The sequence below is a fragment of the Populus alba genome, chromosome 13 (assembly GCF_005239225.2).
Source record: "Populus alba chromosome 13, ASM523922v2, whole genome shotgun sequence".
NCBI classification, from domain to species: domain Eukaryota; kingdom Viridiplantae; phylum Streptophyta; class Magnoliopsida; order Malpighiales; family Salicaceae; genus Populus; species Populus alba.
In genome coordinates this window covers 1,006,987-1,023,116 of record NC_133296.1, presented here as the reverse complement: position 1 = coordinate 1,023,116, position 16,130 = coordinate 1,006,987, and the positions used below count along the sequence as shown (strand labels likewise).

Here is a 16,130-nt window from a genome sequence, read left to right as displayed (position 1 = left end):
ATATCAAATATAAATCCGAGGCATTTACAACAGCAAAATGGAATTACAAATGAACGGTCACGATCATACACACACAAAAAATACCGACCCCACTGATCTCAAAATCATTTCGCTTTCGCCTTTTACAGATCACACACATACCTCCCACGCTCCCTCCTCTCTCCATTTCCTTTTCACAAAAAAAAAAAAAAAAAAAATCCACACAGTAATTATATCTTCACACGCATTTCTTTAATTTTTGTTTAAATTAAAGATACAGAGAGAGACGACGAAGAGAAAAAAAATGGCAGAAGAGGAATGCGAATTAAACGAGAAGCAGAAGAGAGAGATCGCTAAATGGTTTTCTCCTTAACTCACCTGCTGGTGAAATCCAATACATCGCCAAAGGTCGGTCGGTCGGTCACATTTGCGACTTTGTTTTTTGTTATTTTTGTTTGCATTTCGTATTTACTATTGATCAGTTTTGGATTTGGCAAGATTTGAGATCGGTATTGAACGATGAGAAAGTGTATAATGAAGCAGCATCAGAGGCATTCCTCTTTATACAAAATCTCACTTGATTTGCCTTGAATTACCTAATCGAAGCGGAGATGTAAGTCTATTTTTTTTGTGCTTAATTTTGGTATTATTCAGTGAACATTAGTTAAATTATGAGCTTCGATTTAGGTATTCGAGTGAATTTTGATAATTTAATATTGGATTTTTTTGTTCCATTTTACAATTAATTATTTTATTTTATTTTATTAATTGATTTTTAAATTTTTTCTATTGTTAATATAGTTACATGATTTGCCTTGAATTAAGTAGAAGCTTTATATTTTTTCCCCATATTTATTGCTATCTCTTTGATTTTATGCTAATTTTGTTTATTTGTAGGTTGCTAGTTTTTGACTTGCTGATTCTAAAGCTTAATATCAAAGCAGAGGTTTTGTTTGGATATTTTAGTTTATTTTCTTTAGTTTAGTATTTGGATGGAAGATAATGAGCTCATTAGTGACGGCCTGTTTATTCTCTTTTGTTTTCATTTTAATTTTCTAAGAAGGTTGTGTGGTGTGGAGTAGTTTATCTATTTGGAGATATTTATCATTTTTTAGACTGTATTTTAGGTTTATTTGTAAGTATAGATATATTGATTTGTTAACCTGATTTATTTTGTATGCAGTTAGTTGTGGTAGTTATAATTGCGTCTCTAACTTTTCAAATTGTATTTGTAGGTGCTGGTTACATCTTATAACGAGCTCGAGGAGAAATGAGTTTCTTGATCCTAGAACTGCACAGGTGGCGACAGTTGATCATGTTAAGCAAGTAAGTCATCCAAAAACTTGAAGCTCATATTTTGTCTGCTGTCTGCTCTCATGTGCATTTTGTTTTTCTTGGTCTTTTTTTGATATGTTTTGTTAGTCCATCTTTTATATCATGATGTGCTAAATTGGTTCAGGTTTGTACAGACGTGAGACCTGCAGCTGATGAGGAACTTTCATCACCATATATTGAAGAATTTCGGTATGCTTCTAGCTCTTATGGTTATTAATATTAGATTATGTTTGTCCCAGAAGTTCTCTCTAGTCATTAGTGCATTGATGCTAAAATTTTAAGAGCTTGATTTCGGAAAACAGCATTTTCTCAGCTCTTATTCCTTGCCTATGTATCACTTTGTAAAGTTTCAACTTTCAACCTTGCAATTTTCTATTACTCTCATTTCCTATCACATTCTGCTGGATTGAGAGTATGATCAGGATGTTTTAGAGTTAGAATCTTTATCTAATGAAGGGTAGACGATTTAGAGAGGTGTTTTTTGTAAATAGTATCTACTCCTACTTCATGGTTATATCATATAATATGTGGAACATTCAAGTGCTTGAGCAAGTAGTTTTTGAATATCATCTTCTTCCTTTAATCCTTTACACACTCAGTAATGCTTGTGAGAGTGAATCAGAGTAAATGCGTCTTGAGGACTGAGCTTAGGAGTTACATCTAAATCTTTCCTTGTAAAGGCTTTAACTTGTCGAAACTATTTTTTAATGCTCCTGTTTGATTTTATGTAGAATTCTTTTTGTTTAGTTTTTTGGACGTTTGAAATAACTGTGCCATCTTCAGTACAATTTTCTGCCTAAATTGTCTTTTCTTCTGTGCATCTTTAGGTGATTTGGGATTGCAAAGTTATAGAATCAGTTTGTAGTTTCTCTTTCTATAGACAACTAATTCCAAAAGCGTTATGCATAAGTGGTTGTTTAGGACTGGAATTGTGGTGCAGTGCACCAAGAGTAGTTCCTTTTTTATGGGCAGTATTCTATTCATTCTTACATTAACAAATGCTATTTTGTTCTCTGCTAGTTGTGCCCTGGATGCAGAAATGCTCAAATATGTTGCTGAAGCTTATCCAAAAGGTATCTGTTCTGTCTACTGTGTTGATGGGAAGGATGTGGAGGGACCAGGATCTAATTTTGAACTTGTAGTGGTCATTTCTGCTGCTAAAAAAATAGCCCACAGAATTTCTGGTGAGTTGGAATTCTAGTCAGTTTTTACTCTTTTATCAGATACTTCATTTTAGGACATGTTCCTAGTGTTCCATCACCCGCTTGTATCTGAAATACCAATGTCACCTTCCAAGTCAGAAACATCTATATTTTATGACTGCTTATCTTCATATAATATTCTTTTTGCATATCATATAGCAATGGAAGTTGGCGATCAGTGTGGAACATAAGTTCAAGGAAGATGTACAAATGCTAAAGTTAAGAAGGCAAATTACAGGTACGATGAAAATATTTGACTTCTGTCGACTGTTATTTGAAAGTCAGATTGGTATACTTGTAAGACAATGCAAGTATAAGCTGTTTCTTTTTCCCCGCATACTTCTTATTTCAGGTGGGTGCTCATTATTATGAAGAGGGAAATGTTCAGTTGGATGCTAAACATGAATGAAAAGATGCAACAATCTTTCAGGTTATTGCAATATCTTCAAGTCCTTTAGCTTGACATTTTTTCATCATGAGATTTTAGCTTCTTTGTTTAAGTACAATACATAGGGTGGATAGGGGATTTCTTGCGCGCTAAGTTTTTGGGGCATTGCAATTACAAGATTGCACATATCCCAGTTTTTGAATCTTGAGAGCAGCTACATCTTGCTGAAAGGGCAAGACTGTCTCTAGATTCCTTCACATGACACCACTCAAATGGAACCTTAATTAGGTATTCGGAGCAGGTAGTTGTTGACCAATTACTTCAATGAGATTGCATGTAAGGTGTAATGCTAAAGTATTACATTAAGAACATCCTGGTTATTGTGGGAACTTTGATTATTTGGGTGACTTGTGCATCCAGTCTGGTCGTCTGTGCTTGAGTGACCTTTAAAGCAACATTTGCCATTTCCCAGATTCTATTGCAAATACGCCCTGATAAACCCAGCACTTGCCTTCAGAAACCTATCCTTTAAGCCCATCTTATGCCTTCATTTAAACTTTAACGATAATGAGAATGATTGAGTGATTTTTTCAGTGATATTCACTCTTGGACATGCAAAGCATGCTTTGTGTTTTGCAGCTTTCTAATGAAGCTGTTCAGTAAAATAACAAGTTTCTATAAAATAACTAAGTACATTTTTAGTAGTTAGTTTGTACATTAGTATCATTTTAAGTGGAGAGTGGAGCACCTGCTTGTGTTGTCATCATGTATATCTGTCTGTCTGTCCTTCAGTCGCCAATGAAAAGGAGACAAAAACGGTTGATCTTTATAATTTTTGTTTCAGGCCCCTGATGATTGCGCTATTTCCATAGCTAACATTATTCGTCACCATGAGGCAGAGTACTTGGAATCTCTTGAGGTTCTCACTGTGTCTCCTTTTTCATTTAAATTCTTGGATTTTAAGGCTTCGTTACTAAAAATTACTATTTGACAGGCTTCCTATTCAAATTTGCCAGATACCACTTTCAAGGTATTCTTTAATCTTTACTTGATTACATGCTACAAAATTTTATATTTCCACATCTGGTGATATCTGGTTGGTTTATTGTTCTTTTTGGACTTTGCCTAAGATACATGGCTCATATTTTCGTGCATTTGAATATTGTGATAAGGTATTTGTGCTCTTTAGTAACTGAACAAACCGAGGCATATTGCTTTTCTTTTTTCTTTTTTGAAATAAGATGGTTTAGTAGGAAATTTGTGGTGGTAGACATAATCTTTCCTTTCCTGTCTGTCTGCCTGGTTCTTTGTATTTTTTATGTCTCTTAAAAGTGATTTTGATGCATTGCAGGATCTGCGGAGAAACTTCCAGTTACTCGAACTCAATTTCCATGGCATAATACTCTACAGTTTAGCCTGACAAGAGATATCCAGAAGGAACTTGGAATTGACAAGTGACTAAATTCCAATCCAGAAGTGTACACTGCGTTACTTGATATGTAAAGCCGAGATAGTGAGATCCCAGTATACCAGTCCATTTGTATCGAGTCTATGATTTCTTATGAGAGATATTTGATATTGTTCCTTATTTCTTTTTACCCATGATTAAAGTTATTTTGCTGTTTGGCCATGCTATTTTCCTCTCCTGTTAATGAGTTCCTCTCAGATTTAGTGTGTTTCTGTGCAATTGATACAAAACTTTGTATAGTACTCTTGTTAATGATCATTCTTCTTTTGATGTGCTGTGAGAATGTTGGCAAGTGTCTTTATTCAACCCTAGAGGGATAGTGTAGTGAATTAGATATGGAAGGTAAAACTATAATTTAATAACTTTTTATCAAATAATATACAATTCTAAACAGTCTGGCAAGTATTAATATAATTGTGATAATTAAAAAGAGTAAAAATTTAGTGTAGCTAAATTTTATAGAGGATTGTTAAGTCATTTATTTCTATCTTTGAATTTATGTTTAAGAGTTTTACTATTACACGCTGGTGTCATCGAACTCAATCTTTTTGCCGGCATAGAATCAAACTATTATTTTTAATTTTTTTGTGGGCAAAATTTTAAAAGCTTTTCATCAATACTTGTTAAATAACAAGTATAAATTAGCCTGTAAGACCTTTTCAATTGTTTAAAAGTATCACTTGTACTTTTCTCCATATAATCTCTTAGGAAAATTGATTAAAATAACAATTAAATTTTTTTGAAAGGATTTTTATGCATTCATACTTAAGACTCCGTTTATTTACAGGAAAGTTGTTTTCTTTTGGAAAGTAAATTTCGGGGAAAGTGAATTTCGGGAAAGTATTTTCCGATGTTTGGTAGTGTTATGAAAAATGAACTGGAAAACAATTTCCAGTGTTGGTTGTGTTATGGAAAATGAACTGAAAAATAATTATTAATGAATTAATTTTTTTTTAAGTTTATCTAATATATATAAAATATTTAATCACTTACAATAATAAAAAAATGAAATCTAAAAAGATATAATGATGAATTTTTTTATTATATCCTATATTCATACATAACTTATTTTATAAAATATAACTATATGTCATATCATATTATAGAGAAAATAAGCTTGTGAAATATTTTTTACATAAAACCTATTAATATATTTTTGTTCTGTTATGATTTCCCTTATTAATGTAACATGTATTTAAACATCTCACTTCACACAGTAATGGTGTAATTATTCACAATGATAATATGACCATATATAATTAAGGTAATCATTTTACGAATTACATTAATAATAAGCAGAAGCATATTATGTCATTTATATAAATATAGAATATATAAATCACAAATAAAAAAAAACAACAAGCTTTAAGCTTATTAAAACACTGTAAAGCTCATTAACTCTCGCACAAACACATGGAAAAAAAATGGGAGCTCATATTCTCTGGTTAAAACTCTCATCATCTCTTGCATTTCCCTCACAAACACGCAGCATTCAAAGCTTCCTTCCCTTGACTTCACAAGTATAAAATTAAGCTTATAGTTCCATTCCCTCCCTCACGGTCGATCGGTCTCTTCCTCTCTCTCATTCCCCTGTTACCTGTTCCCTATTCCCTCTCCCTCTCCCTCTCGGTCGATTCCCCTGTTCCTTGTTCCCTCTCCCTCTCAGTCGATTCCAGGTCGATTTCCCTCTAACTCTTGGTCGATTCCCCTCTCTCATTCCCCTGTTCCCTCACTCTCTCCCTCTCGGTCGATTCCCCTCTCGGTTTCTCTCATTCCCCTTCCCCTGTTCCCTCTCCCTCTCGGTTCTCTCATACCCGTGTTCCTTTTCTGTTTCTCTCACCATTTGTGCACAAAAAAACAAATATTGAAGACAAAGAAGCAGGACAAAGTTCAAATATTCAAGGGGCAACATGGCTCCTCCTTCCCAATTCTCCTCCCTCTCTCCCCCGGCTACTGTTAAAAAAAAAAACAGAGAGAGCAAGGGTTGATTTTCAACGCTTCCACCCGGGATATGGTGGCTGGATCCGGGGATGGGTAACAGGGAGGGGGATGTTTTTTTGCTGGGGAAGATTGATTAACACAGTTTGGGGATTTGGTTTGTTTGGTTTAGAATAAACTGCTGAATGTGAGTAATACATGCCTGAAGAAGAAAACTGTCATGGAAAAATTGTGTTTTTTTATTGTGTTTTTTGTGGCTTGCTTGATGAATTTTAGTTGTGTTATGAATTTTGTCCATAGAAATGCTTCTGCAATTGTTCCTGCTTTTAATTGTTCTTGAAGAGAGAAAGAGACCGTGATTTATGAAAATGGGTGTAAAAAAAAAAGGAAAGTGTTTTCCTTACTTTATCAGAAGGAAAACACTTTCCGTTAATAAAGCAGCTTTCTTATGTTGACCGGAATTAAGTTTCCATTGACTTGCTTTTTCATTTTGTTCCCAAACATGGGAAAGTCAGGAAAACGAATTCCAGGAATTCGTTTTCCTTGAAACAAACAAGGCATTAAGTTGTTTTGAGATAAAGGATGCTTAGATGTTTGTCTTAGGAGGCCCACACATGTTTTAGCCAAGGAAAGGGTTATTTATTGGTTTAGAAATGAAACTAGCCTTTAGACACAATTTTTTTCTCGGTGGAATCCCACTAACATCTCAAGCAGTTAATTGGTTCATATCGATCAAGTCAATTGGTCGACCGGTTCATGCAAAATATCTAAGTGTTCATCCCTGATGAATAAATGATTGACCGGTTCATATAAAATCATAATTTTTTGACATATTACACTTGTGAATTCTTGAATTGATATCATTCTCAGAACAAGTCTTTACTTGCTTTGCATCTTGAATTTCTTTTAGATTTGTTTAGATTGTAAGTATATTAAGATGTTTTGAGCAAATTAAGTGCTATTTTAGCAAACTCTAATGCAAAAATCTTGATTGGCAAAGTCGATAATTGTTATTCTTACAATCTCTTCATTTTCATGAATCCTTTCCTTGTTTATTTGATGATTATTGAATGTTGTAAACCTGTCTAAATCATCACAAAAGTGTGTGCCACACATGATGTTATATTTATATTTATATGGCATTTATGTATTATGTCTTCCTTAATCATAATGCATGTGATTCATAAGCATGTTTCATGTAGTATATTTGCATAAACTTATTAAATCATTTTATCATTATAGCATGTCATTTAAATGCTTCATAACATACATCATATTATTTATTATGCATTCATCAAAACCATATCAAATCAATGTTTTATTATCTACATATATTAACAATATCTAAATGGTGTGGGGAAATCACTGTTCCCCCACACCTAAATCACTGTGGATTACAACAGTAATCCACAGTGCTTTCCCTTTTTTTTTTTTTTTTTTTTTTTTGCATTTTGTCATTTTTTTTTCAACTTTCCTCTTCTTTTTTTTTCGTTTTTTTTCTCTTTTTTTTTCAAAATTGCTTTCCTTTTCTTTTTTTCCATTTAATTTTCTTTTAAAATGTTTTCTTTATTGATTTTACTTTTTAAATATTGAACTGGTTAAAAAATTCTGCTTTGTAATTTTTTTTCCTTTAAAATATTGTGGATTGTTACAGTGTTTTTTCAATTAGTTTTTCTATTTTTATTTTTTTATTTTTTCAAAATTATATTTGTTAAAATTTTTTATATTGAGCTGATTAATAATTTAGTTTTGTAATTTTTTTCTTTAAAACATTGTTGATTGCTACAGTGTTTCTCTGCATGGTTTTCTTTGTTTTTGTTTTTTATTTTCTCCAAAAATTATCTTTTTTTTTTTATTTTTTTAATATTGAGCTGATTAAAAATTACAGTTACAATATGTGAGGAAAGTACTATAACTTTCCTTGCAAATTACTGTGGATTGCTACAGTGTTTTTCTTATGTGATTTTTTTCTGTTTTGTTATGTTTTTTTTTTCTAAAATTGTCTTTGTCAATTTTATTCTTTAAATATTAAGCTGTTTAATAATTACAATTACAAATAAATACAAGTTTTTCCTCACAAAACACTATGGATTGATACAATTTTTTCTTACATGGTTTTTTTCCAGTTTCTTTTGTGTTTTTCTTTTTTGTAATATTTTTTTTTAAATTATCTTCATCGATTTTATTTTTTTTAATATCGAGTTGGTTAGAATTTAACTTTGTAATAAAGCTTAATCATGTGGGGGAAAACACTGTAGATTTCCTCACAAAACATTGTTGAAAATTACTATTAAAAGTCATTATAAATAATATTAAATCATGTGGAAGCACTGTAGCTTTCATTACAAAATATCATGAATTGCTACAGCGTTTCCAAATGATTTTTTTTCCTTTTTTTGTGTTTTCTTTTAATATTTTTTTTTCTAAAATTATCTTTGTTGATTTAATATTTTTTTAATATTGAGCCGATTAAGAATTTAGCTTTATAATTTTTTTTTCTTTAAAACACTGTGAATTATTACCAGTTTTTTCCATATGATTTTTTTATTATTTTTTCCAAAATTATCTTTGTTTATTTTAAAAAATATTAAGTTGGTTAAGAATTATAATTACAATAAAGTTAAATCATATAGGGAAAGTGTTATAGTTTTTCTTACAAAACAATAAGGATTGCTACAGTATTTATCTAAATGGTTTTTTATTTTATTTTATTGGGAAAGCACTGTAGTTTTATAATATTTTTTCTTATAAGTTTTTTTCCTTCCAAAATTATCTTTGTTGGGAATCGAACCCGGGTCTCCTGGGTGAAAGCCAGATATCCTAACCGCTGGACGACAACGGATTGTTGATTCATCTTGAAGTATAAAAGGTATTATACTTTATTCATTTAACACATTAGTTTTCACTCTTACGACGCCGTTTACACGGTTTCTTGTCTCGACTCTCGAGCAGTGCCTAATCGAGCAGCTTCTCTCTCGCGGTCCCGGTTTCCGTTGCTCGTGCTGAGAGGATGATTCTGTATGGAGTAGTCTATTTCTGGAGTGTCTTCGAAGCCGCAGGATTCAATTTTCCCTTCTCCCATTTTCTCAGCAACCAAACAAGGACTATACAATGACATACATGTCGGATCTCTTTTGTGGCACCCTTTCCCCATTTTCAAATATTTATTTTCAATGAATAATTATTGACACCAGACGTGAAATGCTCCCCACGTTGCGTCTAGCGTCGCCTGTCTTAAATTTTCTGGTCATTCGAGGAAAAAAATTGAGGATTTCACATGTATTAAATCCATTAAATCTAAAATCTATAAAATTCCAAGGAGAGCGGCATTCAATGGAAGTTGAATGCATGTCTTTGGATTATCAATCTTGTAATTGTTAAGTCTTTACTTGTTCGGATTGAAAACCACTTGGGGTTGGATGTGGAGGTGGAAGAGGTAGAGAGGAAGTTGCTGGTGGGAGGCAAGCAAAGGGCCTGCTGGCAAGACTGGAGGCAACAAAGGTACTCTCTTTGTACTTGTCATCTCTGACATAGATTGGGAATAAGGTGCAGTAAGTGTTGCATTCCTGGTTATTACTGGGACTCTGCTCTGCTTTTATGAACAATGCATGCATTTGCTGTCTTTGCAGTTTCCTATGAAGCTTAAAATATAAGAAACTCGAGTCACTTTTAACAAACTTCTAACATCTATCCATACTTCAAGGAAGTTTCACATTGTTGTTTGCTTCTAGTATGAGAAATGACCTTTTCTCCATGGACAGGTGGGGGCGAGGTCGTGTTTAACACAAAATTTAGGCATTTGAGTGACTGATTGGTACAGACATCCAAGTTTTCAAGCAGAAGATGCATCTTAAGAAGCAGAGATGGAGGAAAAAGATCCTACCGTTGGTTTACCAGTGATTGATGTGATGATGTCGTCAAGGGAACGGTTTCTCCAAACAACATATACATCATCTCCTTTGAATTCAAGTGCTTTCTTGATGTAAAACTTAATCATACTATTTCCTTTGATTATCAAGGAATGTAATCAAGCTCCTTTTTCGATAATTGAATATATAACTAAGGAAATACCATAATCATATATAGCCCTTGATCCTTTTGATTGCAGAATGCTGTAACCCTTCCCTTCTGTTGTGAATACGAAGTTCCCAACTACCTGCTCCAGGATGGGATGCCTAATTTTATACGAGACATCTCAAGTTTACAAAAGATTCGGACACAACACAGGATTGCTTAAACATGTGACACCAAACAAAAAATCTCAAAATAACAATACAAATTTGTCTGTAATACAGAAAGACAAACTAGCTAAGCTCACAAGGGCCCCATCTTTGCTTGCAAAATCTCTTTCTTGACAATTGAGAAAGAGAGTGGAGTCAAAGAAGTACCAATAAAAAGACTATATTAAACCAAAAAATCCACTCTTATCTTGTAAAAGATTCCCATGCACATGTCCAGATACAGTAAGTACCCACACTTCCTTCCATCAATTGAGCTTCCTACACACAGAATCATCAAAGCACAGTTCCTAGGCGACTGGATTTATAGACCCATGACACCCTTTTGAGCTTCACATAGAATCACCAACCAGCTAGTTTGTTGAGTTGAGCTTCTTGATTCTTGCACTGAAAAAATGGCCGAAATTAAGGCCGATATTGCTTTAGACCACCGGCTGACAATTGCTGAGGTAACCGATATGTCAGCCCAAAAGCCTGACCCGAAAATTCGTGTAGCTTCGTTAGATATCTTCAGAGGCCTCACTGTTGCTGTATGTATACAACTCTCTCTCAAAATACTCAAACTATTTACTCTGTTTTCAAGTTTGTTGTTCTTAGCTCTAGATATGGTTGTATTATGTTAATCATTTAGTTACAAGTGCTTCAATTTTTTGTTGGGTTCTTCATGGAAATGGGTTCTCTTGTAATGACGGTCTACCCACGATAAGTGTTGTTTATATTAACAATAAGTTACCGAATAGCACAAACGGGTCCATAGCTCAGTGGTAGAGCATTTGACTGCAGATCAAGAGGTCACCGGTTCGAACCCGGTTGGGCCCTTTTAAACTTTTATTTTTAACGTGCACATTGCCCCCTTAATATCTTTTTATTTCCCACTTTAGTCCTCATACTTTTTATCCTTTCATTTAATTCCAATTAAGAACATCAATTCCCCCATAATTTTCTTATTTCCTACTTCTTTTACGGGCCTTTTTGAATTTCCCAGATATTTTACTTTTCATCCTTTCATTTAATTCCAATTAAAATTGTATTAATTTCCCCATGGTTTCCTTATTCTTACCTATGCTACGATTTGGCCCCTTTATCAAATATTTTTTGCTTCTGCACTGTATATAGGCATCCTTGTTAAAAAGTTTATGAACCCGCCATAATCACTTATTTATGATACTAAATTTGTGTGCTTTAATGGGATTATGTAGTTAATGATCTTGGTTGATGATGCTGGAGGAGAATGGCCTAAGATTGGACATGCACCATGGAATGGTTGTAACCTTGCCGACTTCGTAATGCCTTTCTTTTTGTTCATAGTAGGAATGGCCATTCCTCTTGCTTTTAAGGTTGGCTTACTACCATTTCTTTCAATATATTTTGATAAGGAAAAGGTTTTAGAGGATACATAGATTTGTCATTACAAGTTCATGCTTGCTTATATATGTTCTTTGATTAATGTAGAGAATTACAAGCCGGCACCATGCTGTCAAGAGGGTGATTGTTAGAACTTTGAAACTACTTTTCTGGGGTATTTTGTTACAAGGTTAGTTCTGTTCTGCTCCTAACCTGCTTACAAGCTGTGTTTCATGCTTATGTTGTCCTTTGATGAAACAACAATACATGGAAGCAACAAAATTGTGATATTGAGTTTGGTAGAGAACATTCTTTAAGCCTATGTACCGTGTCTAAAATGTAAATGCAGCAAGAAACAAAGTTTTTTGTTCCTGCCCTTGAATGTTAATGATGTTCTTCGACAACTTGCCATAGTTTGCGAAAGCTAGTAGTAATGGGATAGGGAGATTCCAACCTGAACACTCCAATTCTTAAGGCTCGACCTCGAGTCTTTTATCATCAAACTGCCATCTCGTTAGCAGCTGAATTTGAACAAGGAGTCAGCTTGCTATCTTGGTATGCAGTAATGAAGAGTTATTTCTAAGGAATGAAATGCAATAGAATCAATAGATAAAACATTATTTTCGTTCTCTTGCTTGACAGTGCTTGATGTTATTACAATTATGTAGGGGGCTTCTCCCATGCTCCTGACAAACTTACTTATGGAGTTGACATGAAGAAGATAAGATGGTGTGGGATTCTTCAGGTGGTGCTGGTTTTGATATTGATATGTATGCATGATTTAGGTTGTCAGATATATACTTATACAGCAACTTGATTCTTTCTCTTCAGAGAATTGCTTTTGCTTACATAGTAGTGGCACTGATGGAAATATTTACAAAGAAAAAGCAAACCAGGGAGCTACCACCTGGATGGCTCTGCATTTACAAGCTATATAGCTCGCAATGGTAAGTTTATACTCTTGTGACTACTGAGTATTTTCATTAGATTTCTAGACCAGATCTTCAATGATCGCTCTGGTGCTAAATTTTGCAGGCTGATGGGAGCATGTATACTTGTTATTTACTTGGCTGTAATCTACGGGACTTACGTGCCTCACTGGCAGTTCACTGTCAACGATAGAGACAGTGCTGATTATGGGAAGGTTTTCACTGTAAGCACCTACTCTGTCGCTCCTGCAACGTTTCCCTTGATCTGGATAACTTCCTGTATGCTTAAACCTGAATAGTATAGTATTTGATTTCATATCATCAATTTTCTAACAGTGACCACATTTTCCTAGTGGTTGACTTTTAATTAGGGATGGTACTATAACTATCCACAACGATTTTACATTAGGATTTATTTTCTACCTCCGTTTGAGCCCTGTCAATTCCAATTTCCAGGTAGAGTGTGCTGTCAGAGGAAAACTGGATCCTCCTTGTAATGCGGTTGGTTTCATCGACAGAGAAATTTTAGGAATCAATCACATGTATCAGCATCCAGCTTGGAAGAGATCTGAGGTGAGTAGCAATTTTGTTTGCGGCTGCTCATTATTTTTTAGATGTGAAACCATTTGTTTGTAACTATAGAAGTGAGAGCTTATGATTTTTGCCAAAGCGCCGCAGGCCTGCACAGAGAATTCCCCATATGAGGGGCCTTTCCGAACCAGTGCTCCGTCGTGGTGCAAAGCTCCTTTTGAACCTGAAGGAATCCTAAGGTTTGTTGTACACAACCTAATTAATTAGTCACTGAATCTTACAATTTGATTCAATAGCGAGCAGCCTTACCTTTTTCCTACTTGGGAAACCACAAGATAGAAAATCATTCAGCTCATTCATCATGTTTAGGATATGCCAAAATGCTTATCCACTACCAGAAATTGTAAGATGCAACATTGATAATTAAGCAGTTAACCATAAACTTTTATCTGCTCAAGGAAGGGAATGCTTGAGAGACATAGGCTGTTGCACAAAATGCACATAATGGCAATGTGGAATTCTCTAGTTCCAGGGAAATTTCATGTGTGGATCGCCTATCCCTCTAGAAAAGAAGTCCAGATTGAATGCACACTGCCTTTTATGCTGTACACGCATCTTGAGAAAATGTCTAATTGGATATGTGGATTTCAATCTCATTACTTGCAGCTCAATATCTGCAGTTCTTTCTACCATCATTGGAGTTCATTTTGGACATGTGCTTGTATATATGAGGGTTAGTTTTGTTGTTTTAAGCATGTAAATGCTTGGCTTAAATCTAGATCTTGCCTCACTGCTTTGACAAATCTTTGAACTCCAGGGTCATGCAGCTAGACTGAAGCATTGGATTGTGATGGGATTTGCCCTTCTTATTTTAGGGCTTGTTCTTCATTTCACACATGGTGAGAACTGAAATGCGATATATGCATATTTTCATAGGAGAATGTTAACCCTTTATTTTTTTCCCTTCGCAGCGATTCCCTTAAATAAGCAACTATACACTTTCAGCTATGTTTGTGTAACATCCGGAGCAGCAGCATTGGTGTTTTCATCCATCTACGCCCTGGTATGCTGCTGTCACAGCTGAACCATTTTCGGGTTATAAAATCAAGGACCCTATTTTGAAACTGTCAATAGGTTACTTATGATATGAAACAATTTCATTTTCCTTCAAGGTTGATATTTGGGGTTGGAAGTGCATCTTTCAGCCACTAGCATGGATTGGCATGAACGCAATGCTTGTTTACGTCATGGCTGCTGAAGGCATCTTTGCAAGTTTCATCAATGGGTGGTACTACAATGATCCTCACAATACACTGGTGAGTTTTCGTCGAACCTTGTCATGTTTTCACCTTTCATCTTTCCAGTTTTCTTATCAAACCTTAGGACATGAAGTTCATGGTTCTACCCTAGTTTGCTGGCTTAATTCAATCCATCTGTTGCAGATATACTGGATTCAAAAGCATATTTTTATAGGAGTTTGGCATTCTCAAAGAGTTGGCATTCTACTTTATGTTATCTTTGCAGAGATCCTCTTCTGGGGCATGGTTGCAGGCATTTTCCATCGCCTAGAAATTTACTGGAAGCTTTAATTACTATTTATCTGCTGTATATTCTGTGATAGCCACATACAGTTCTGTAGATTGTCCGTGATTTACCAGCTTAATGATGGTCAACAACTGATGCTTAATGATGGTCAACAACTGATCTTTGCGATACAGCAAGGGGAGCTTTGTTCATTTCACAAGTTTCTGGATAATTTATAGAACAGGAAAGGCCAAAGATTGGCCTGTTGTGCCCAAAATGTTTGTAATATTAATGAAATGTCTGCTACCTAAATGGTCAAGCATTGTTGAAGCTTCAAACATGCCAAGGTCAAAAACCAGAGTTCCTTATATTTCTAACATCCTACATAAGCTAACAACACCACTTGCTTGCTTAAATCTCACTCGAAAAGTTCTCGAATAGCAGTTTATTTGATATAAAAAGAACAATCCAAATCAGCTAAACAGCACCATGAAATTGATGCCTATGGCAATCTTAGCCTGTGTTTAGCATTACAGTAGATTTTGCGTTTCTAAAAAGTACATTTTGAAAAAAGTCATGTATTATAATTTTTTCTTAACTAAAATCTTAAAAGAGAGTTTAAGGTAAAACTATATAGTATGCTGATTGGTTTGAATAAAATATATATCTTAATATAGGAAAAAAATGAATTCTAAATAAATAAAAAATCATCTTTTTACATTTGATATAAAAAAATTTCTAGAAATGAATAGCTATTGTTCTTTTTACATGGGAAAAATTGGAACTTGAAATCTCTTATATAAAAGAGGAATGCTAATACCATAAATTATTGTATGTATTTAGTTCATCAATTTATTCATAAACTAGGTCAAAACAAATATGATTCATGGATTAACTTGTGCATTATCATATGATCCCTTTTTATTTTCTTTTATTCATCCATATGTCTTGGTCTATTCTTTAAATGGATTGGTAAATCGGCTGAACACAAACTATCCATACAATAATATTATAATTAATCAAATATTTATGTGTAATCATCCCACAATATCAAATTAAATATTTATTAATGCCTATTTTCATTAAATATATAATGGACATAATAACATAATTGCACGCTACAATACATATGTCAAATATAAAATACTTGTGTGTTCTACTCCACTTATTATTGATAACTTTTATTGGTGTAGCTGAATATATTTTATTATCGAGACTTTTTAAAGTATTGACATTCTCAGTTGCAATATTTAC

At 34.0% G+C, this 16,130-nt stretch overlaps 1 protein-coding gene, 1 non-coding gene and 1 pseudogene across 2 annotated transcripts; all 3 read left to right on the top strand.

Annotated features, from left to right (window-relative positions):
* The first annotated feature begins 5 nt into the window (after positions 1-5).
* Positions 6-4,534, top strand: LOC118060834 (F-actin-capping protein subunit alpha-like; annotated as a pseudogene).
* Positions 4,535-10,693: 6,159 nt separating this feature from the next.
* Positions 10,694-15,206, top strand: LOC118060853 (uncharacterized). The gene is made up of 13 exons (XM_035074143.2): positions 10,694-11,078; positions 11,748-11,885; positions 12,001-12,082; positions 12,561-12,637; positions 12,724-12,839; positions 12,928-13,045; positions 13,278-13,394; positions 13,500-13,591; positions 14,019-14,085; positions 14,170-14,251; positions 14,324-14,415; positions 14,525-14,668; positions 14,795-15,206. Exons 1-13 carry the CDS (start codon positions 10,944-10,946, stop codon positions 14,939-14,941), a joined length of 1,407 nt encoding a protein of 468 aa, XP_034930034.1. The 5' UTR covers positions 10,694-10,943; the 3' UTR covers positions 14,942-15,206.
* On the top strand, positions 11,296-11,367 carry TRNAC-GCA (transfer RNA cysteine (anticodon GCA)). Its single transcript has one exon. It is a non-coding gene; the product is annotated as a tRNA-Cys (tRNA).
* Positions 15,207-16,130: the final 924 nt, after the last annotated feature.

What these genes read in the sequence shown, in the direction of transcription:
- LOC118060853 (XM_035074143.2), top strand. Translation starts at nt 10,944, where the DNA reads ATGGCCGAAATTAAGGCCGATATTGCTTTAGACCACCGGCTGACAATT. An exon ending in CAGCTTGGAAGAGATCTGAG is followed by an intron (nt 13,395 to 13,499) that starts GTGAGTAGCAAT and finishes AAAGCGCCGCAG; the next exon opens with GCCTGCACAGAGAATTCCCC. An exon ending in TGTTCTTCATTTCACACATG is followed by an intron (nt 14,252 to 14,323) that starts GTGAGAACTGAA and finishes TTCCCTTCGCAG; the next exon opens with CGATTCCCTTAAATAAGCAA.